We start from the raw sequence: 24,989 nt of genomic DNA, 5'->3' as shown, positions 1-24,989 counted from the left end.
AGTGCGCTTTAGGTGGGTTTACTGTTTAGCTAAGGTTAGGCGGGATTTTACTCGGATATTAATTTGAATTTGGAAATATGAAAAAATCAGCAATAAATGCTTTGCTTATAAACCATAAACCTAAAATTCTGGAAAAAATTGGGTCTGAATCGTGCGTTAGAGGAGGTGTGCACTAAGAAAGGACTTTTTAAAATTCGGCTCCTAAGGACTCCCAGGACACTCGAAAAATTCGAAATTGCTTGATTAAAACATCAACCATTTCCACAGTTTTCAACCAAACAAGTTGATATTTTTATTAAGCTTTGTTTGTGGAAATCTGTGAAAGCCCAGAAGATGAGCCCCAACCGACTTCCGGTTGGGGGTACTAAATTTTTTTTCCGCAACGATTATGCGATCGGAGCCGTTCTTGGTTTAAAGTGTGGAGCTATGCCATATGTCAGAAAGGCATTTTTTTTTGTTTTTTTGGACCCATGGTTGATTTTATATGATTTTTTTTGTAAGATTGCGGGGGTTGTTTTTGTTTTTTGTATGCTTGCTCACGAATGAATTTCGAACACAGCTCTCACAAAAACAACGTGAGCAGAAGCAGACCGAGAGAGCAGAGAGAGAGTCATTAGAAGCAAAAGAGAGGCGGCAAATGTTTTTTTTTTTCTGGTTTGGAAACACCTGATCAAAATTTTACTATTTGGACATCAGAACGAATAATTTAATAGATGCAATTCTTAGTCATAGTGTGAAGCTAACCCGAAAAATGCATAAGGAGTTTTTGTTTTTATTTTAAACAATTTGTGATTGGTTTTCACATTTAAATGTAAGAAACGCAATTACACACAGACACATCGACAAATTGGCATGTACATAAGTATGTGATGATTAAATTAGGATAACACACCTAATGGATGCAATTCTAAATCAAAATGTGTATGTATTCCGTAAAATATTCAGGAGTTTTAGTTTCTGGGCTCTACTCTAAAACTGTAAAGAAATTAGAAAAACTATGGAGATATGCGTATACACACATTCATACGAACATATGGGCACTTCCACCAAAAGGTCCACCAAGCAAAAAACCTTAAAACTTAAGTAAAACAGATTTCCACATGATTTTGCCCCAATATTAGTTTCTAAATAGTTTGATCTTGAGCTTAACTAAAAATTTGGAGTATAGTTTGATTATATTTATGACAAACGCCACCAATATACACAAAAATCAGTTTTAGGCTATTTTTTTGTTATTTTTTGGACCTGTCTTCTGAAGTTAATTTATCCATTAGGAATGCTAATATGTGACATTTTTTTGTACTGAATGCTTCATTTACATGTTAAACTATTAATCAGAATATTCATCAGAATTCGCTAAATTCTGTTGTTGAATGAACTTCCCCGAAATCCACTTCTATTTTTGTCCCGAGCGAATACGGCAGTTTTTTAACGATATCTTAAAAACTAAAAATGGTACAAAATCAAGATTTTTACACAAAATAAAGCTTAGGAAGATGAGCCCCAACCGACTTCCGGTTGGGGCACTTATTTAATTTTTCCGCACCGATTATGCGATCGGATCCGATTTTGGTTTAAAGTATGGAGCTATACCATACAATCTGTAATGTACTTTTTTTTTGTTGACCCACGGTTGATTTTAAATGATTTTTTTTGTAAGATTGCTGGGGTTTATGGGGCCTTTTTGGCAGCACGTTATTTTTGTTTTTTGTATGCTTCGGCAGTTCGCACCACTCACGAACGTCAGCAGAAGCAGAGCGGGAGAGTAGTGAGCAGAGAGTGAGTCATTGAAGCGAAAGAGAGGCGGCCAATGTTTTTTTTCTGGTTTGAAAATACAAAATTTTACTTTTGGATACCAGAACGGATTATATAATGGATGCAATTCTAAGTCAAAGTGTGTAGCCAACCCATAAAATAAACAACGAATTTTTGTTTTGATTTAAAAAAAATTTTGGATTGGTTTTCAACGGGAGAGCAGGGAAAACTCTTAGTCGTCACATTTGCAAGTGAGAAATGCAATGACACGCACACATCGATAAATTGGCATGTACATAAGTAGGGGAGAGGTCTGTAGGTTGGTACTCCTTTTGTTTTGAATCTGCCATTTCGACATTCACTTGTGAAACTTCACGTATTTGGTACTGATCGAAAGGTTAGTCTATTAGCTTTAAAAAAACAAAAAAAAAATGTTTTTGTTCGTTAGGGCAAACTAAAAAATAATTTCTTTTGAAAAGCGTCAAAAAACGACATTTTGAAACAGAGGTCTGTAAGTTGGGACACTTTGATAAGTCAATAATACTCACACCAAAAGTACTCCAAACTTTTAAAAACTTTTTATTTAAGTTAATTTAATCAATTTTAGTTCGTCTTAAATTATTTGCCATCCATTTTTTAAGAACTTATACCAAATAACAATTAAAACGAAAAGGCTCATTGAACATTCACTTTTCCCCTAATATCAAAGAAATGTACTAGGCAGAAAGCAACCTCTGTCGGGCTATGGCCTTTTTATATGAAATCGGGTGTCTCAACTTACACGCTCAAAGAGTCTAAACTTACACAAAATGGGATGTTTCGGGAAAAAATTAATAACTTTTGTTCTGACTGTCACATTAAGCTGATTCTTTTTTTAATTTGTTAACAGTTAATATACTAATGTTTTAAATCTCTTACAAAGATAATTTAAGGACGTTATTAATTTTAAATGGAATTTTGAAAAAAGTAAACAAAAACTTTTTTGGTGAAAAATGGTAAACGACTCTCACAGCTTAAATCTGGCTAGAGCCTGGTTTATAATGTTTTGCCCAAAAGTTTTGTCACTAAAAAGGACTACAAAAAAAAATAAAATCAATTTGTTTAGTGGATACGTTTTGAGAAAATTGAGTGTCTCAACTTACAGACCGTCCCAACCTACAGACCTCTCCCCTTTGTAATGATTAAATTAGTATAAAATAACGGATCACCTAATGAATGCAATTCTAAATCAAATACTACAAAAAAAATTCAAAAAAAAAATTTTTTTAATTGTGTTAAAGACGAGAGGCGCACGAAGAAAATTGTTGGGAAATGTCGTTTCCAAAATTAGACCCACTGTTTTCACCGAAAAGAGTTGAAGCTTGAAGCGTGCAACATGTAGCGTGTGACAGTCACTTCGATGCCATTAAAAAATTAACCAGTCAATATTTTGTGATCAAACCAAATACATTTTAAAGAAGAAAGAACAAGGAACACTATAAAATTAACTGCATTGAAATATTTTTTCACATTTCGTTACAAACGAAAGTTAAGCAGGAAGTCAAAAAAGTCACTTCTATCGGTGTCGCGTGCGAAAGTCTTGGTTTTATTTATATATCTTAAAAACGAAAAATGCCCCAAAGTCAGCCCTAGAACATATTTTAGTGCTAATCAAGACCTTTAAGCGTAGTGCTGAAAGAAAATAAGTCCTAGAAGATGGTTTTTTTCACCTGCAAAGCGTACGAACCTCGCGTGCGACAGCAGACAATTGCCCATATTTCGATTTGTATGCGTTTATATAGTGCCACAAATTTTACAATGTAGTCTCGTCTGACAGTACGTGCGAGTGAAAGGAAGATATCGCCCAAGCACGTCAACAGACTAAAAGCCGAAGCATCAGGCAGCCGACGGGACTACCTCGTATAGTTGTATTCGGGAAAAAAGACTTTTTGCGATGTCTTTTTCAGTCAATCGGTCTTTTAATAAGTCTTCCTTTGCCAGCGACATTCTTATTTCTCATTGAACAATGTTCGGTAACAGAGCGTCTCACGAACAGCTCAACGTAAAGGGCTCAACAGAAAACAAAAACGAAAGGAAACGAAGTCTGCTGCGCAGAGAGAGAACGAAGGGGCATACTATTTTCTGGTTGTCCTCGTGAGTAGAGCGTAAGGAAAAAAACGGTCAACAGGTATGTGCATTCTTTGTTAAAAACTTACATATCTAAAACTTAGCTTTTCGTTTCTGATATTCTGTGCCGTTAACATTATGCCGAGTAAGTCGTCTAGTTTAAAAAAACGAAGTGAGCTTTTCAGAGTTTTGCTGGGACCCTCATTTCGCAACAATGTAATCCATTTCGTCATGTACCAGTGGTTGTGGTTTGTCATTATCCTCCTCTTCATCAGGCATAAATGCAAAGGATGACGCTAAAAATTCTCTTTCTGAATTTCCACTTGGATCAGTTCTTAAAGCAAATCGGAATCCGACGAGCAAGGAAAGCGATTCCATCAAACAATAATGCCATTTGAAAAATGCCATACAGGAAAAAAACATGATGCTTTTCTTGCCGAAGCATGTTGGTGGAGTCAAAAAATAACACAATATGACGTGGCCGAAGAATCCAGATGCGCCGATGACAACGATCCAGGCATACCATTAAACATTTTACTTACAGACATGCAAGAAAATTCAGAGCTTACAATTTCAGCACCAATAGAAATAAACCTAGATGTAATTTCTGAATAATAAAAAAATGTTGGCTAAAGACTGGCCCATTATTAAACGGAATATTTTTTAATGTGAATTACTGGTTTTTGCGATTTTAGTTCAGTTTGACGCACTATATAGAGGCATACAAAACAAAATATGAATGTATTTGTTAGGAAACTTTTATAAAATCGTATTACCTTTGGAAAAATACTGCATCAGTCTAGAAACTATATTTTGCGTGCAATTTAATTCAAACTTAAAATTGTTGGTAAGCCTGCTGCTTAAATATTATAATACAGTTCATATTAATGTTTAAATGGCTTTATTTCGCGAAATATGGTACATTAAACGTAAAAAATGAGGGAAAACTTCAAAAATTGGCTCCACAAAAGTTATGATACACCTATGGAAAAATGCTCCCGCCTGATCTCTTTTTTAAGGCCAAAAATGTTTAAAAAATTATTTTCTTATGATTTTGTTTCTTGCCTTTATTCATGCTGTACGCCAAAGCAGTTATTTGACCCTGTCCATTTTTCGTTCAGTTGTTGACCTTACGGTTTTAAAAACACCACCCTCAGCCCACCACCCATTATGGCTAATCCCCTAAAAATGTCCAGAATATTTTTTTTTTTAATAAAGAAAACGAATATATAATATAGGATATGATCTTAAATCTCTGAAGAAAAAGCCAGAAAGGTCAAAATGTGGTGGTGTTTAATTTTAAAGGGGCTAACACGGGCAAAAAGTATACATAACACTTGTTTTTTTTTATCATTATAACAACCTTGCGTCGACCAGCTTAGGTTCTTATCTAAAGTTTAACAGAACACAAACAATTTTGTTAGTGCTCGGCTAAAAGTAAATGCAAACTGTTACAGCACTATTTGTTTTTAGACGTAAAATGTCCCTATTTACGATTACTTTTTAGCCCTCTAAGCACTTTATTTGACGTTGGGAAACTTTGAAGTACAATTTGCCCGCTTTTTTCTTTGAGATGAGGACGTTAATCGATAGACTTTAATCGGCTACAACAAGTTATCGGGGCGCGTAAATTTTTTTAAATTTTGTTTTACTAAATTTACCTATTTTAATATTTAAAATAATATAGGTTTTGTAAATAAGTAAGTTTTAATTTTTGCATTCATGCAAAAAAAGGACTTTTTTCTTATAGTGCATTGTTAAAAAGGGAACAAGTCTGATATCTCAAGCTACCGTGGTATTGCTAAGCTTAGTTCAATTCCTAAACTTTTCGAAAAAATAATTACCTGTCAGTTGCACCATCATTGCCAGTCTATTATTTTACCTTCTCAAAGTTTAGAAGGCATGTGGCTTCACTAGATGTCGGTCTACATCTACAAACATACTTGAATTTACGTCTTTAATTAAACAGGTACAGTGTACCTGGTACACAGACAAAAATTTCCACGAACCATTTCTAATTTTCCATGATAATTCCTGAGTAAAAGTCCAATACAAACTTATGTCCCATTACATACAGGATCCGCGGTATAGTTAAGAATACAAAAAAACGATGTATGCTGACATTTTCAATTATGTCGCCGAATTCGAATTTCAAAGACATGGGCAATGGTTGACAATGGGGACTATTTTTTAGGAATGCCGTGATGTATTGAGAGTAGATTTCAGTGAAAATAATAAGGGTTAGTCCAATTATACAGGACACATAGTTCGAAATGTCGGCAAACATCGTTTTTTTTGTATTCTTAGCTATACCGCGGAACCTGTAGGTGATGGGACATAAGTTTGTATGGGGCTTTTACTCAGGAGCACCCAATTATCATGGAAAACTAGAAATGGTTCGTGGAAATTTCACAAAGTTCAGTTTTGTGTTCCTGTGTAATTTGTATTTTCTATGTTGCTAACCATTCTATGTAAGCAAGTATTTTAAACTGGCTATTGTTATATTGTCTTTTTCCATGTTCGCGATTTTAATAAGCGTAACAAGCTTTGATAGGTGTCGTAAGGGCAAATTGCTTGTACTGACCATAGTACATCAACGTCCATGAAACAAGAGATAACGCTATAGTCTGGTGCCCGGCTATCAGATACCCGTTACTCAGCTAAAGGGAATGCGAGGGAGACGGAGATGGAAAACTTTGATCGGGCATAACTTTTTAAAGAATTTGATAAATTTCTTCTACATTTCGAAGACAACAAAATTGCATTTATACTTATTCGAAATCTTTAAAAATGTGTGCGCCAGACTCAATTTAAAATCGTTTGTGGGCAATTGAGGACGTTAGAGGCGGCGTGCCGCACGGCGTAGGAAGCCCAAAAATATGTGAGGGTCATCCCAACTTTCTAGCTTTTGTAGTTTCTGAGATCTCAGCATTCATACTAGTCTTTGGTTGCTCATGAGTGAGTGAACAAAAAAGAGTTGCTCTCTAAATTGAGTGAGTGAACATGTTCCTTCGAACCAGGGACCGTAAATAATCATTATTAATTTTTTTTTTAATAAAAAAATCATGGTCAAAGAACAATCCTAGAAAAAAAAGAACTATATCAGTACACTTTTTAAGCACCATAGTTTCAATATCCGGTTTAATTTTTATTTTTCCAATTTTTATTTAAAACTCGAAGGATAATCGTTATTTTTTGAGTTTTTTATAAAACTCTAAAAGTAATGATTTTTTTTTGAGTTTTATTTCAACTCTAGAAATAATGATTATTTTTTGAGTATTATTTTCCGCTTGACAAATAACGCTTACTTTTTGATTTTTATTTTCTGATTGAAAAATAAAACTTATTCCTTGAGTTTTATTTTTTGATCAGAAAATAAAACTCGAAGTCTAATTTCTTTGAATTCCAGAGGTTAGGCTGTAAAAGTGGTTAGCAAATATACTAAGTAGACCACGGCCAACAAATTAAGGATATTTTTAAGTTTGTACAATTACCGGGAACCGCCAAAAACAAAGACAAAGTACTCGTCTTAAGCAAGTAGAGCAAAACATTAAGTAACACTGCAGTCGTGTGCCAAATTAAAATGGGCATCTAAGAGCGATCCTAGCGGTCGGTAGTGACACCGCAGACCATGCAAGGCATCTAAACATGGTTACTTAAAGAAATCTAATATTCTTCCTAATGCCAACACACAAAAAGAAGCTAAGGTGATTCACTGTTCTTAAATGTTTCTAAAGAATTCGCGGTTTGTATTCTTATATGATAAAGAATCTTAGGTGTTGCCGATAAACTCTTAAATCCAGAGAGGAACACAAACATTAACAAAAGATCGCAAATTTTTAAATAGATGATTGCCATGTAGCTAAATACTGGTAAAATGGCGTCACCAAAGACGCTTTATTATATGATATAAAAAGCGCAAATTCTGTAAAAGATCATCTTTTTTCAACATCGATTACACTGTGCAGCATTTTTAGTGTTTTTTAAATTTACCTAAACTGCGTTTTCCGAAAACTTCCCCGACGCAAGGATTCTTAGCAAAAGGACCTCAAAGTTCGAAAAATGCTAAAATTGGCCAACTTTCCAGAAATCTCAGAGCCAAACGGATGCATAGTTTGATTCGATGTATAAGTTTTTTAAAAGATACACTCTTTATCTTTCGAACTCCATACTTAGAATAATTTTTTAAGGCAGAAACAAATTCTAGAAAACATAGTCAAAAAACATAAAAGTATACAGCTGCGGTCAAAATAGTAATAGTGTTGCCGCCCTGGTTATTTAAAAGTTTGTTGTTGTAATTGATCTTTTCCTGGTAATATTGTATTGATTATAATTTTACTATTAGACTGGATAAAAAAAGTTACAACATCAAACTTTTAAAAACACAGGGCGGCAACACTACTACTATTTTGACCGCAGCTGTATGTTTTTAAGTTTTTTGACTATGTTTTCTGGAATTTATTTCTGCCTTAAAAATAAATCCTAAAATTATTAAATTATTAATTATATTTTCAAAAGTAGATGATGTCTATAATCTTACCACCCTGGGTCAGTCATTCTTAAAGTTGGCCACCTTTCTGCTTTTCGAACACATAACACCTGATTTGGCTTTATTATATGTAAGTTTTAGGCAGAGAATTTTTTCTTGGTTTTTGGCGGTTTCCGGTTATTGTATAAAATTAAAAGTGCCCTTAATGTGTTGGCCGTGGTCTACTTAGTACATTTGCTAACCGCTTTTAAAGCCAAACCTCTTAAATTCAAAGAAATTGGACTTTGAGTTTTATTTTCTGATCAAAAAATAAAACTGAAGGAATAAGTTTTATTTTTCAATCAGAAAATAAAAATCAAAAAGTAAGCGTTATTTGTCAAGCGGAAAATAATACTCATAAAATAATCATTATTTCTAGAGTTGAAATAAAACTCAAAAAATAATCATTACTTTTAGAGTTTTACAAAAAACTCAAAAAATAACGATTATTTTTGGATTAATAAATAAACTCAAAAAATAATCATTAAAGATTGAGTTTTTGGATAAAACTTATAATCATTACGGTCCCTGCTTCGAACTTGTTCTTTATTGTTCACTTGTTCATTTTTGCTCACTTGCTCCTTTTTGTTCACTTGCTCAGTTTTGCTCTCTTACTTGCTCTTTTTTGCTCACTGGTTCAGTGTGGCTCTTAGTTTACTTGCTCAGCTGCTCTCTTGCTGTTTTTGGCACAAAAAGTTTTTTTTTTTACTTTTAGGATGCATTTTGCATAGGGTTTTACAGACAATGAGCTGTTTTCTCAGAGCCAGTGAAAAAGATAAGGACAGAACGAGTGAGCAAGTGAACAAGTCAGCAAGTGAACAAGTGAGCAAGTGAGTAAGTGAACAAGTGAATATACCCTTTTACTCTACGAATAACGGGTATAAAAACGAAATATTAAGTTTAAAAATTTTGCGAGCGACCAGTTTTTAATAACACAGGACAACAAACATATTTTTTCTTGTATTTTTGTAAGCCTGTTCACCGCATCAAGCTGGTTGGGAATAGAGGTTAACAAATTACTTCAATGGCTCATAGGCTTTGATTAACTTTAATTATGATGGAACCTTAAATGCAATTACGAAAATGGGCATCTAAGCAATTTTTTGATAAAGGTTTTATAATAATTGAGCACAGACCTTCGAAGATATCTTAAATCAAAACATTAAATGTTGCTACTTTTTTTAAACCGCGGTTGCACCTGTTAAACTTATTTCATGAAATCTGACAGTGAAGGAAAATAACTCGACACTTTTTACGCTGTTGGCATCTGTTAAACGTCTTGTCGTTTCCCGCGAGCTCCACCAACTATCCTTTCCTCTGAACTGTCCTATCCCCACCCTCTACTTTGAACTACTTTTTAAAAAAAAAATAATGGTTTTTATTTTTGTACAATTTTAAAAAGCCTTTACGAAAATATGCGCTAAAATAATAGTAATATTATCTTATTTTTTTTTCAGGTTACTAAAATATTATGTTGGGATACAATGAACCACAAAGTTTATTTTTTGGCAACTCAAGATAAGAAGCCTGGTCAAAGGCATTTATATTCTGTTAAGGATCCAATACACGATGATACCAGAAAGTAAGGAATCAGATCAAGATGTAATCTATTATTTTTAATTTATTTTAATCAACAGAATTGAACCACAATGTATTACTTGTGATTTAGGCGATGATCTTTGGAGTAGTCGCTACTACTATACAAACTGTTCACATTTTGAAGCCTTTATAACACCAGTAGGTGTTGCAACAATCTATGGAATTGAGTTCTACATTTTGGAATGCCAAGGTCCAGGACTACCTGTATCAGGAGTTCATAAGCATAAAACTCACAGTTTAGTACAAATTTTATATGACACAAGGCCATTTTACACAGAAAGACTGCAAAAACTGGCACTGCCGACTCAGCGATCCTTCGAAGTACCATTACCGCACGGAGGACGAGCTCAAGTTCAATTACTGCTCCCCCCCAGCTGGCGAGAAGAGTTACGCGATGCTGCTTTTCCAGTTATTGTTGAAGTGTACGCAAGTTAAAAATAATATTTAAGCAACCTACTGCTAACTAAATTATTGTTAATCAGGTTAACGTATAATTTCGAAAGCAAGTTAAGAAGAAAATAGAGTAAGGGCTTCTTTTCAACCACTTGAAACTTTTTGAATTTTGTCGTTTAGGCTGATGATGGTTTTTTGAATGCCAAGAAAAGTTAGAATTATTTAAGGCGGAAATTATAGATTTGGGAACGTTCATGAAAAATGTTTATTTTAATTACAAAAAACGTTTAGTTATACCCGTTACTCGTAGAGGAAAGAGCTGGAAGCAAATCGATTTTCAGTTAATCGTCTGAAATCGATTATTCTTTCCATACAGAAATGTCTATGTCTTCATCAAAGTTTTTGTACATTATTGTTCTTTACGTTTTTATTTGGATATTTCTATTGAAATAATATCTTTTTGGTGTTATAAATCATTTATAATTTTTTTTGTTTAACCGACTTCTCATCTGCTTCACATTTTCCACTCTCATTTGGTTCGTCTTCCTCCTCTTTGTTCAAAGCTAAAAAAATTAAAGTAATTATGTTGATATAGTTTTGATTAAGATTTCAACAAATTTATTAGATTCCCTTCTACATAATTACATTTAATGTTCCATCATAATAGATGTCAATCAAAACATATGGGTCATGCAAGTAATTTGTTTACTGCGGTGATCAGGCTTTTAAAATTTAAGGAAAAATATGTGGCCAAAATATTTGCAGGCATCTGAAACATCTGTACGTCGAAGAATGGAATTTATAAAATTTTCTTCATAAGAACGTGAAAAGTAAGAAGTATTTTTACTAAAGAGTAGTACTCACTTCAAACAAAAAGCCTACGAAATGAAAATCTCCATACAAACTTTTAATCACCAAATTTTCCGCCAATCATTACATTCATTACTCGTAGAGTAAAAGTGTGTATTGTATTCGTGGAAAAGTATGTAACAGGGATAAGGAAGAGTTTTCGACCCCATTAAGTAAATATTTTCTTGATCAGGGTCACTAGCCGAGTCGATCTAGCCATGTCCGTCTGTCCGTCTGCCTGTCCGTCTGTCTATCCGTCTGTCTGTCCGTCTGTCTGTCCGTCTGTCTGTCCGTCTGTCTGTCCATCTGTCTGTCTGTATGAACGCTGAGATCTCGGAAACTACAAAAGCTAGAATATTGAGATTTCCCACACATATTCTTGGGCTTCCTACGCAGTAAGGATTTAAAAATGTGTCTGGCGCCCACACCATTAAAGGTTTCCGAGAAGTATAAATGCAATTTTGTTGTGTATACTTATACCTATCGAAATGAAGAAGACTTTTTTCAAATCGGACCATTCATTAAAAAGTTATACCCAATCAAAAAAATGTTCTGTATCCATTTCTGTCGCGTGACGGGTATTAGATAGTCGAGACACCAACCCGACTATAGCATTCTCTCTTGTTTTATTTATTTATTTATTTATTTATTTAATATATAAAGCTATGAACAGCTCATTGGACTTAAAAAACATACAAGAAATTTTCAATATGATTGATTATTTGCGGAAGACAGGAACGCAGTGACTCTGGTTGAATTTACATCGTAGGAACACTCATAGGATAATAAGTGGTACAATTCATTATAGTTGTCGCATAAAACTCGGAATGGGTCAAAACGGGAGTAGTTTGACCTGGCGATTTCCAGTGCTAATGGCCGAAATCGACGAGTTGGTCTAGAAGGAACGTTCCAATTTATGGACTTTATCAGGTGAAGTGAGTCCACACCTCCAGTAAGGAGCTTGCGAAGGAAGATCACGCCAGTACATATTCGACGATGCTTTAAAGTTGGCAGATTCAAAAGTCGCAGCCTGTCTTTGTAGGAAGGTAGTCGGCTTCCAGAGTCCCAGTTCAAACCACGTAAGGCAAATAGGAGAAACTGCTTCAGAACGGACTCAATCATGTCTTGATAGTGCTCATACTGTGGAGACCATACGCATGAGCAGTATTCCGTTGGACGAGCTAAGGAAACATACAGGAGCTTTGTGATATACGGATCATCGAATTCCTTGGACCAGCGTTTGATGAAAGCTAATAAGGCCTTAGCTTTATTGGAGATAGTGCTGACATGGCGATTGAAGCATATCTTATGGTCAAATAGGACTCCAAGATCTAGGACGGTTTCAATGCGTTCTAGCGCTGATTGGCCAATGGAGTATGTACGCACAGCTGGATTGGAACGAAAAAATGTCATGGATTTACATTTATCTGGATTAAGCAGTACCTTATTGACTTGGCCCCAGGATTGAAGGTTATTTAAGTCAAGCTGGAGCTGCATGTGGGAACCAGGCGATGTCATATGCATACACAACTTGACATCATCCGCATACATAAGAACTTTGGAGGCCACGATAATTTGAGGAAGATCATTAATAAATAGACCAAATAGCAAAGGACCAAGATGGCTACCTTGAGGTACTCCGGAGCTTACAGATACAATTTTTGAAAGTACATTATTAAATTGTACCTTATGGCACACTGAATCAAACGCTTTGCTAAAATCAGTGAAAATTACATCCGTTTGATTGGAGGATAGGAAGCCTTTATTAATGTAGGTCGTAAATTCCTTACTTACTTAGTTGTAGTTGAACGACATTTTGTAAAACCATGTTGATTCGGAGATAATAAGGAGCGACACTGATGCTGCAATTGATCACATATGAGTTTTTCAAATAGCTTAGGAATAGCACTTAGTTTGGCTATCCCACGATAGTTCATAATATCAGACTTGCTGCCCTTCTTATGAAGTGGAATAATAAAGGACTCCTTCCAAACAGCCGGAAAGGTGCAGAGATGGATAGATTTTTGGAAAATTATGGTTAATGGAACAGAAAGTGGATCTGCGCAATATTTTAGTACGGAGCTGGGCACCACATCGGGACCTGGAGAATAAGACAGCTTTATCGAGGATAGGCTGCGACTGACATCACGTTCATCAATTACAGGACAATATATGGAGTCCGTGTGGGCTAGCTGATAGGAATAGCTGAAATCAGAATTTGGGAGATTTGAATAAGGCGAATATGTGGACTGGAAAAAGTCCGCGAACAGGTTACTGATTCCCTGGTCATTTGACGGTGATATGTTGTTCAAATGAAGAGAAGGTGGAAACATTTTGGACTTACGCTTTGAGTTAACAAAAGAGTAAAATAGCTTGGGATTACTGCGGAATTCATATTTGCAGCGTAACAGGTAGCTATTATAGCATTCGGAATTATGCAGGAAATAATTGGATTTGGCTACACTGTATTTGCAAAAATCAGATTGGAGCCCTGTTTTCGCGAACTTCTTATACAGTTTCGTCTTTAAATTTTTTAGGTGAGCCAAGTGTTTCGATGACCACGGTGGGCTGGTAGAGGTTTTTTGAATAATGGAAGGAACAAGTTTATCAAATAAGGAATACATAATATTGTAAAAGCTTGATACTGAATTTTCAAGCGAAAGATTTTGGAGTATAGACCAGTCCACTTGGGTCAAGGAAGCCGACAGTAGCGAGTAATCGACTTTCCGGAAGCATCGAGTCCGAATCGCTTTTTCAGAAGTATTTGGGAACTGAACCACACTATTAATGTTAATTTGTAGTGTCGGATGATAGGGGTCTTCAGGACTGGACAGCGGAGTACAGCGCGTTATAGTGGTATCGCAAAAGTCAGATACAAATATAAGGTCTAGGAATCTCCCATTCTGATTGGGTATGGAGTTTACTTGGCCAAGTTACAAAGAGGTTGGAGCTTTGCAGGCATATTTTTACAGCAATAAACTCCATATCGGCCGTGTCAGCAATGGACAACGCTTGGGACGATAAGTCGGATTTTACGGCAATTAGGACACCACCACCTCGACGAGAGGGGCGGTCACGCCTATAAATGAAATATTTATTGGACATTATTTCACTATCGGATACGGTAGAATTAAGCCAAGTTTCTGTGAAGGCAATAATGCTCGAGTCAAAAGCAGTATCAAGGCAACCGCTGCAGGTCCAAAGAAATCCTATTCTTTTGGAAAGTAGATCAGCGATGCGACCATTAGCGCCGGCACCAGCGCATTTAATATAAGCACAATTGTCGCACAGCCAACATAGTAAATAGGAATCACCAACAATGGTGCCATTGTATTCGCATTTTTTGACAGTGCACGGTACACTCATATTGGTAGTTAAGATAATCAAAAAGATTAAGGGAACTTATAGACCAAGTAGGCGAGCTCGGATTAAAGAGCGATGAAAGAGACTGCAAGAAATATTAGGCAGGAGAGCCGTTGATTATCCGGGCAACCGGTGAGTTTCAGCAGCACGCACAAAGCAGACAGCGAATGAAGTACCGTTAGAGAGGTAATGACCGCTCAGAGAGTAATACGCGTTCAAAAGATTAGAGAAGCACGATTCGGAGAGCAACGGAGAGTGTAAACAACAACAGAACACAAGCGGCAGAAACGCGGAGCAATGCAAAGTTTTGTTATTGTTTTGGTTTATGTTGATATTAATTCGTATTTAAATACGTTTTTAAATCACAGTCTATGTTTGAAATGTTATCAAAACGACGATAATATGGAACTATCTTGTTTCTTTATAGATATTTTGATAAGCGGATAGATTTTATTAGTGAAATCGAAAAGAGTTTAGGAGCGAATGAAAAACACGACCGACTTGGTGTAACGCTTGCGTCTTTGGTATATAAGTTTTCGTTTTGTTGCCTTTTTATTGAGGTAAGCTTAGGCTTTACGTGGAAAAACTTTGCGATTTTTTCGATAAAAACTAGTTAGATGTATTAAATTCAAATCTTTTGTATACTAAGTGACATTTGTTGTCATTAGTGTCATACACTAACTTTCACAACCCATACTATTGGCTTATATATTTGTTCAAGCATGAACAATTATTATTATATATTATAACATTATATATTTATAACATTAATCTTTTTGCATATTTCAAATTGTATAGATTGTAAGTCAAATTTGAAAACGACACACCAAATCTTGCTGGCCCTCGGCAGAATGTTCAAACATGAACACGTTTTATAGATATATTTGTGTAAACCGTATCTTACAACAAGGACACTCCCTTTAACAATCGAATAATCCAAATGCATAAAAAAATGCGTACGGTTCGAATTCAACAATTAAGCAATTAGTTGTTATACCCGTTACTCGTAGAGTAAAAGGGTATATTGTATTCGTGCAAAAGTATGTAACAGCTAGAAGGAAGCATTTCCGACCCTATAAAGTATATATATTCATGATCAGAGTCACTAGCCGAGTCGATATAGCCATGTCCGTCTGTCCGTCCGTATGAACGCTGAGATCTCGGAAACTATAAAAGCTAGAGGATTGGTATTTGGCATAAAGATTCTTGGAGTTCCTACGCAGCGCAAGTTTGTGCCAAGAACGTGCCACGCCCCGTCTAACGCCCACAATCGCTTATATACGATTTTAAAAAATTAAATATTTCGAAAAAGTAAAAATGCAGTTTTATTGTGTTTATCAATACCTATCGAAATGTAGAAGAAATTTTTCAAATCGGACCATTCTATCTCCATCTCCCTCGCACTCCCTTTACCTGAGTAAGGGGTATCTGATAGTCGTGGCACCCGACTATAGCGTTCTCTCTTTTTGTAATTAGTATGCTTTAAAGTATGTCCCACCCTATAAGTAAGTAATTCTTAATTACAAATTCCTAGATGTGGTATAAATAGAAGTTTCGACGCTCAGCTCAAATCCTCTTCTCCGGCTGATGAGGTAGCGGTGACGCCCTACCGAAATTTGCAAATCCCGGGTTTCACCTTACGATGACAGACTGCGTCTACTGATCTGCCCCCCTCAAGGATCGTCGGACCTGCCATGGAGTCATGTTCATGCGATCTGTGCATGGACGCCGTGATCAAAAGCACGCCCTAGAGCAGGCGATATGCGGTCAGGTCTTAAAGACAGACTCCAAAATTAATTACAAACAAAAGTGAAGCAAAACAGAACCTTATGCCCTTTCCTCACCAGAGCTGAATGTAGCATTTTGACATTTTTTGGTATATGTTACATTTTACAATATCTGAGTATTTTTTGACTATCGACAAAACGGCCATCGCAAAATTTTCAAAATAATCAAGGCCCACTATAGATGATTTCCCTGCAGAAAAAAAAATTACGAATAACTGCAGTTAACAAAACCTGACCAATCTTTTGCCGCTCAGGTTTGTCACAGGAATTAAGAGGCAACAAACCACCATATCGATAAGACCACCGAAGGGTTGCAAAATCAACAATAAAATGATCCCAAAAAAAGATCTAATATGAATGCATAGTTTAAATAATAAACAGTAAAAATAATTCAATATATAATGCAAACAAAAGCTTAATAGAACATTCAAATCTTTATTTTCCATGGTCAATACATTTGATTGCTTAAGTCCCCTGCTGGCGGATAGTAGTATTTGATAAATTATGCGCATATTTCAGGTTTTGAAAAATGTCTTCCTCACGAAAAGCTTTCAACTATTTCCTTTGGGTTTCCGTGCCTGTGCTTTTTCTCTAGCTGTTTCTGAATTTTCAGCAGAAAACACATGACAAAAATAAGATAATGTTTGAATATTGAATATTTTAAATTTAAAAGCAAAGCACATCTGTTTTTGAAATAATAAATTCTGAATGCTAAATGGCGTCCCGTGCGGACAGGAAATAGGATTTTTTTGAATACCGAAAAAATACTACAGCATGTACATCAGTGAGGAAACGGCATAAGTCTGAATTCATGCATTTATGATTGCAAGTGCAACTTTTCCAACTGCAAGAACCGCGGGTTGTTAAACTGCGGGTTCCACCGCTAGAACCCGCCATACGACAGACTCTTTTGTATCAGATGTTCTCTTTATATATGTGTACTCTTTGGTGTAAGTTAGTGAACAAAAAAGAGTTGCTCACTAAAGTGAGTGTTGAGCTAACAAGCCTTTTTGTCAGCTATTTTGAATAAATCACAAGGCGAGATAAATTCAATACTTCAGTTTCTTAAGTGTATGTGAGCAAGGGCTACGGGCCTTGCGAACACCGCATCTTGCAATTAACAACAACAACGAAATGTATGCGCTGGCGACGAACCGTAGGCGTTGAGGGGCGGCCTCAGACTGAGTAGTCCAATTAATAGAGAGATAAGAGGACTCTGACTCTCTCTTTAGTTGGAGTGGTTTGCCGCTGCGCTCAACATAGTCCCCCCGTTGGAAGCCTGTCTTTCAACTTCATCATTGATGGGCAGCAGGCACAACTTATTGACAGCTCTCCTGATGTCTCACGTGGACGTCTTCAGATCAGCACCTCGGCAAACGCCATCTCGTCCAGGAATAAGTGCGCTCACCCTAGCTAAGGGCCACCTCATGGGAGGTAGATTTTCATCCTTTATCAGAAATACGTCGTTGACCTTCAGCATTCGTTCAGGAGACCGCCATTTGGTGCGTTGTTGCAGAAGAGTAAGGTACTCCTTCGCCCATCGGGACCAAAATAGATGCTGCAGATATGTTACACGCTGCCAGCCATCAAAGCGGTTATAATTGAGCTTGGTTAGATCGGGCTCAATGATAGTAGTAGAAGGGCACCAAAAAGTAGGTGGGCAGGAGTCAAAACATCGAGATCATCTGGATTCTCTGAAACGGATAGCGAGGGGCGAGAGTTAATGATTGACGCAATCTGACAAACCAAAGTGCGAAGCTCATCAAAACTAAGCGTTTGGCGGCCAACAGAGCGGTAGAAATGGTGTTTGGCCGTCTTGACTGATGCCTCCCACAATCCGCCAAAGTGTGGTAAGCGAGGCGGAATAAATTGCCAGTCGATTCCCTCCGCCAAGCAAGCTTGATGAACAGACTGCATATGGGAATCGCTAAGCAGCAGTTGCTTCAAATTCGCCAACTCATTTTTTGCTCCTACAAAGTTGGTAGCTTTGTCCGACCAAATTTGACTAGGCTTTCCACGTGTAGAAATGAATCTTTTCAAAGCACTTAAAAACGAAGCAGTTGTTAGATCCTTGACAAGCTCTAAGTGCACAGCCTTGCTTGTAAAGCAGATGAACACGCATACGTAGCCCTTGATGGGAAGAAAGGTCCACAATAGTCGACGCCAAAAACTGCAAAGGTCCGTACGAACTCCAAACGTTCCTTCGGAAGATTAGCCATGATTGGTTCCAGAAATTTGGGCCTGGCCCGGAAGCTCTCCACACAGGCTTTCACGACATTGGAGACAGTTCGCAGTCCTCCAATAGGCCAGTATTGTAGTCGGATGCTTGCCAACAGAGCGCGCGGTCCTGCATGCAGGTTCATCTTATGGAAGTGCATGATGAGCGCTAAGGTGAGTTGGTAACGACGTGGCACTATTATTGGATGGCGAGCCTCATACGCAAGTGTTGAGTTTTCGAGGCGTCCACTAACTCGAAGGAGGTCACATGCATCTATGAAGGGCAAGAGCGAAGCCATTGAACTTGATTTCTTAACAATGCCATTTGAACAAAGCTCCTTTATATCCTCCCATTAATGAGCCAGTTGGACACCTCGCCAGAGCATATATGTCCCACTTGCACATCAGATACCTCGAGACCACGATGCCACAAGCGGTGAGAAATGGGCCATGAAACCATATCTCAGAAAGCGCCAGTAGATTCGGAGTGGAGCCCCTGGACAAAACGTCGGCAGGATTCAGTGCAGTCGGAATATGATGCCATTCCATGTTAGCAGTCAATTCCTGTATAGAAGCCACTAGGTTTGCCACGAAGACGTTGAATTTGAAAGGCTCATTACCGATCCAGGATAGCGCCACAGAGGAATCACACCAGCAGTGAAAAGGACCATTGAACATACCCATTTTAACAACTTCATTCATTAGCTTGGCGCCATATAACTCCAGCTTAGGTACAGATAACGTTTTGAGAGGCGCTACTCGGGATTTGGAACTTAAGAGATGGCTGCTGGCTGGAGAAGTGCCCCTAGACAGCACATATACGCAAGCTCCGTAAGCTTCCTCGCTGGCATCGCAGAAACCATGAATTTTAACATCAGTTTCTGAAGGAAGCAAAAATCTTGGGAATGATATGCGTTGGACGCTCTGAAAACTGATGCACATTTCGATCCAGCAGGTGTTACGGGCCAAGGGCAATCTTTCATCCCAATCCAATTTGTCCTTGCAGAGTTGTTGAAGAAACACCTTGGCCTTTGTGATTACTGGGCCAAGAAGGCCTAGCGGGTCATAGAAACGAGCAATGGTGGCCAGAACAGATCGTATGCAGGCCTTGGAGCCGGGATCTAGAGACGATAGAGAAAACAGCAGCTCGTCTGTTGCCGGATCCCATGCAAGACCAAGAGTTTTGGTTATATCGCTGCCATCGCCGAACTTCAAATACTTCTCCTTTTCATCATCTGACACATCCTTCAAAACCTCGGGGTGGCTGGTGCACCACTTTCGTAACTTTAAGTCACCTCGAGCTAGTATCTCAGTGGTCTGTCGCATTTTCTCGATCGCCTCACCAACAGAGCTACCATCGGAGATAAAATCACCGACATAGAAATCTTGTTGCAGAGCAACTGAGCCAGCAGGGAAGGAATCCCACTCATAAATGGCGCAGCTACTCTGGCTGACCTGGGCACCAAGTAACGTCCTTCTGGCAGGCCTTGTGGCGGTATGGTCATGGGCCACGTTAGAAGCCAAGGCATGCTGAACGGTCTCAAGTTTCTGGCATCGCCCTTTAAAGTACGAGAGCAAATCCTCCTTGCTTGGAATCCTATCCGTTGACAAACTTTCTTCCCAGTTAGCTTGGGTTGCTGCATCCAACTTTTGCACAATCATAGTTACCATGCAGCCTGAGATTTGTTTTAAATCTCCCAAGGCCTTAAGCGCTCGCATATGCCCAATAATTTTGTCCGAAAAGTCCCGCAATGCCACAGCAGACGCAGACTCGAGCCTCTTGAGCCCAAGAATTTCATTGATGTGTGCCTGGAAAACAAGACGTTTATTATTAAAGCGCTTATTTAGGGTTTCTAGTGCCGCACGATAATTGGCACCACATATTTCTACTGATCGAACCGACTCCAGCGCAGCTTCAGCTAAGCATGGCCGCAAGTGTTGAAGCTTTTCTATGTCAGCCAAGTAGGGGTCCTTATCTTTCACCGAGGTAAACATGGAGAGGAAGTCAGAGTATTCGGTGTATCCACTGGAGAATATAGGCAGTTTAGGGCAGGCGAGTCCTATGCCCTCGATCAACCATGACAGTTGACTGATCCAGGCTGGGATCAAGGCGCATAGTGGAAGATGTTGGCATTCGAAGCTGATAGTTTTCAAGTTTCAGCCTTAGCCGTGACTTGACCGTTACCATGAGCATTTCAAAATTGTCGCTAAGCTCACTGCCGATTTCCGAATAGTCTAGCTCCTCCAGCGCATTGTGAGCAAGCCTGAAGGAGGCTTGAGTATGGTCAAGAAGTTCTAGCCGAACTGTCAACTCCGCGGACCCGAACAGACAAATCGCGTATTTAGCTAGCGAAATACCCAGGCGCTTTAAGCTATTGTACACCGATTCGGCCTTGCACTTCAAAAACCGCACTTTTCAGCCGACATAATATTATGGTCTGACACTGTGTTGCCTTCGTCGGGATTCATCTGCGAGTATATTATATAAAGCAAACCGAAACGCACTGCACAACTCTGGAGTTTACAGTTTCAGAAGTCTTTGTTTTTGTTGTAACGGCAAGAAAGTACAGTAACCAGTTGGCGAGGCACTGTGTATTAACGAACTATGATATCAAACGGAATACCACCGCACTATATGTATATAAGCCCTTGCAAAATATGCCGATATTTATGCAATTATATAACATACGGTATTTTACTAGGACCAGCTTAAAGCGGAACCAGCCTAATGTTACTGTTGTTTTGTTGTCTTCTTTGTGCACTGTTTCTTTTGCACAAACGAATTTAAAGATCTCGCCGGGGCCTCCAAATGTTGAGCTAACAAGTCTTTTTGTCAGCTATTTTAAATAAATCACAAGGCGAGATAAATTCAATACTTCAGTTTATTAAGTGTATGTGAGCAAGGGCTACGGGCTTTGCAAACACCGCAGCTGGCAATTAACAACAACAACGAAATGTATGCGCTGGCGACGAACCGTAGGCGTTCAGGGGCGGGCTCAGACTGAGTAGTCCAATTAATAGAGAGATAAGAGGAGCCGCTTAGAAATGAGTGATTCTGACTCTCTCTTTAGTTGGAGTGGTTTCCCGCTGCGCTCAACAGTGAGAGTGAACATGTTCCTTCCTGTTCTTTATTGTTCACTTGCTCAGTTTGGCTCTCTCATGCTCCTTTTTGTTCATTTTTTATACCCGTTACTCGCAGAGTAAAACGGTATATTGTATTCGTGCAAAACATGTAACAGCGGGAAGGAAGCGTTTCCGACCCTATAAAGTATATATTCTTGATCAGGGTGACTAGCCGAGTCGATATAGCCATTTTTCCATTGACATTTCCTACCTTATGGTTTCAGTTTATCTATATCTATCTATAAGACCCCCTTGAAGTACTAGCCCTTTGTTATTAGGTTTCAGAGAAGTCTATACAGCCCCGCTTGATATTTCGACAAGTGGCAACGAAACCATGAGTCGATGACCGACATTGCTCGATTTTTCGAGTGCCAGCCTAAAACGAGTCGATGTCCGGAATCAATCGAAATCATTTGATCTTTTGGTTCTGGACAGGTGAAGGTAGCAGACGTGTGCTTTGCAACTGGGTAAAATACTAACTCGTGAATCAACGCGTGGTACAGCTTACGTGGCTTTTGGGTTTTAGTCAGAGGGACGCGTCGAGGACGTACAGAAAAATTTCGCCACCTTCGTCAAACGTTCGGAGCTGCCCGAAGTCATCTGGGGAAAACTTAAGTCCTAGAAATTCATTTCGCGTCGCGTGCTCCAAGCCCAAACGTGGGCGAGGATACAGACAATGCCACCGACGATAAGGCATCCGTTTCGAGTGCAATGGGTAATAGAAATATGCACTCACTGCTTGTCACCGGTAATCTTCACCACGCTAGTCCAGGCATTACCATAAACGCACAACCGACTCAAGGAGGTTTTACAAGCACGCCGGAGAGAATTCTCAAGTGGGGACTATGACAGAGCAATGACAGAGCTTTTGAGCGAACGGGCAGATAAATGGTGCCAGACCTGCCGATAACAAGGGGCAGACTGGACAACCTTCTGAAAGGAATTTTTAGAATTCCTTTTACCTTCGCGATACGTTCAACGACTCGACGATAGAATTAGGGGGCGAGACCAGCAGGATGGAGAAAGTTTTAAGGACTTTGCGCTGGATCTCCGCGTACTCATGAGACATGCGGGCTACACGGAGAAAAAGGAGCTCGACAGGCTCTACGAGAACGTCGCACCGGAGTACCAGATGTACATATGCCGCCACGAATTTGAAACTATAGTAGAACTGACCCAATTTGCAACGGAACTCGAAACCGTTAAGCAACATAGCGTAAGCCGGGAGATTCCCTCAAAATCCCAGTCTCCACCTCTCGCGCTTCACCTTTGATACCCCAGGAAAACTCTTGGAACTCCCGGGGCCCTCCAAATCGGTCAGGGAACTCAGACGCAAATCAAGGACCTTGACAACCGGCCGCACCCATATCGAATAGAATTATTACGCCTTCGCAAGGAATTGACGTGAGAAACGCCAGGGGCATCTGTGGGGAACAAAGACAATTTAGCCGCGAGTGTAGGAGCAGCCGAAGATATTTCTGTTGGGTTTGTGGACGACAAGGAGTTCGCATAATCGACAACGTTGAGACCCCGGACTCAACCAACACGGATCAGAGAGGCGGGACAGCCGCAGAAACCAGACGCTCAGCAGATCGCAGAACCAAGCGATGACGTTAAAACTACGCCAAAGGACACTGAGACAGCATTAATTGAGCCACAACCGTTGGACGAAGGGCAGGAACAGCAGGTAGAACACTTTCTTTGCGATCAGCTCAAGAATATGGGCTAGTACTCAACCCAACAAAAAGTCGTCCAAAACAAAAACTTCATATGAAACAAAATTTTTTGACGTTGTTTTTCATATGAAGTTTTTTGTTTTGGACGACTTTTTGTTGGGTTGAGTACTAAGCCTATGGAGGGAATGACAGGCGTATCGACTATCGCCCAACAAACAATCACCATGCGAGATGACAAGCCATGTAAGCAAAGGTACTTTTCCAAGAATCCTGCCATGCAGGCAATCATTAATCAACAGGTGGATGCACTACTTGAGCAAGGGTGTACAGAACCTTCTCACAGCCCGCACAGCGCCCCGTTGGTGCTGGTGCGGAAAAAAACCTGGGCAGTGGCGCTTGTGCTCAATGCCCGATCGATTCCCGACGCATACCCCTTGCCTAGAATTAACCATATTCTCGAGAGATACGGGTATTGGCAGATACCTATGGCACTTGACAGCCGGGAGAGCACCGCTTTTACAGTACCATGGCGGGGACTTTATCGGTGGCGAGTCATGCATTTTGGCTTACACTCCGCGCTCGCTACATTTCAGCGTGCCCTAGATAATCGTCATCGGTGCTAGTCTGGAAGATCACATTACTTATCTCTGTCAGGTCTTCGGACGACTCCGGGAAGCCAACTTACGTATCAACCAAGAAAAGGGCTCTTTCTTTCAGAGAAAAGTAACGTATCTAGGACATGTCATTAGTAATCAAGGCATTCATACAAATCCAGAGAAGGTCGCTGCCGTGCGAAATCTAAACACGCCGGAAAACATCCGGGAACTACAACGTTGTTTAGGGATGGGCTCCTGGTACCGGAGATTTGTTCCCAACTTTGCATCAGTGGTTCAACCAATGACCAACCTACTCAGAAAGAACCAGAAGTGAACCTGAGGAGAGGAACAGAAAGTTGGGATTTCACTGTGAAGTTGACTCTTCAATCCGAAGCTAGTAACTACGGGGTTTTGACCCAGACAATCAACGGACAGAAACGTGTGATTGCCTACGTGAGACGCAAACTAGAAGCAGCCGAGCTTAACTACTCACAGATGGAAAAGGAATGCTTGGCGATCGTCTGGCGAATTCGAAAGCTGAGGTGTTACCTCGAAGGCTATCGTTTCAACGTTACACCGAACACTTAGCACTAAAATCTTAAATGTAAGAAAACCCACGGGAAGAATAGCCAGATAAGCGTTAGAGCTCCAGCAATACCAATTCCATTATCGCCGAGGGATATACAATGTTGTTGCCGACGCTCTGTCTCGACAGCCTTGTTTGCCCCGCTCCAAACAAGGAAACATTATGTTGCTGGTTTTCTTCGATTTGTTCACTAAATGGATCAACTGATCCGAGCCGTTCGTGAACGTGTGCTCAGTCACTTCGGGTCGCCGAAGGAAATGGTGTGCGATAATGGCACCCAAATTCACTAGCAAAGCATTCCGAACCTTTCTTGCAGATACTGGCGTAGTACTCCAGTACACCGCACCTTATTAAGAAAATGATCTCCCAGTATCTAGGTGACCAACAGAACACATGGGACACCCTCATTCC

The 24,989-nt window shown here is 39.1% G+C and overlaps 1 protein-coding gene across 3 annotated transcripts in view; it reads left to right on the top strand.

Moving 5' to 3' along the window:
* LOC138912460 (inactive dipeptidyl peptidase 10) overlaps nt 1–24,989 on the top strand; it is a 591,726-nt gene that overhangs the window by 197,166 nt on the left and 369,571 nt on the right. For all 3 annotated transcript variants that reach the window (XM_070213361.1, XM_070213362.1, XM_070213363.1), the window contains 2 exons: nt 9,847–9,971; nt 10,027–10,410. In XM_070213361.1, the coding sequence (XP_070069462.1) occupies nt 9,847–9,971; nt 10,027–10,410 (509 nt within the window). The remainder of the gene's footprint in view (nt 1–9,846; nt 9,972–10,026; nt 10,411–24,989) is intronic.

This window comes from Drosophila takahashii, chromosome 2R, assembly GCF_030179915.1.
Source record: "Drosophila takahashii strain IR98-3 E-12201 chromosome 2R, DtakHiC1v2, whole genome shotgun sequence".
In the NCBI taxonomy this organism is placed as follows: Eukaryota; Metazoa; Arthropoda; class Insecta; order Diptera; family Drosophilidae; genus Drosophila; species Drosophila takahashii.
This window is presented reverse-complemented; position numbering and strand designations above follow the sequence as displayed.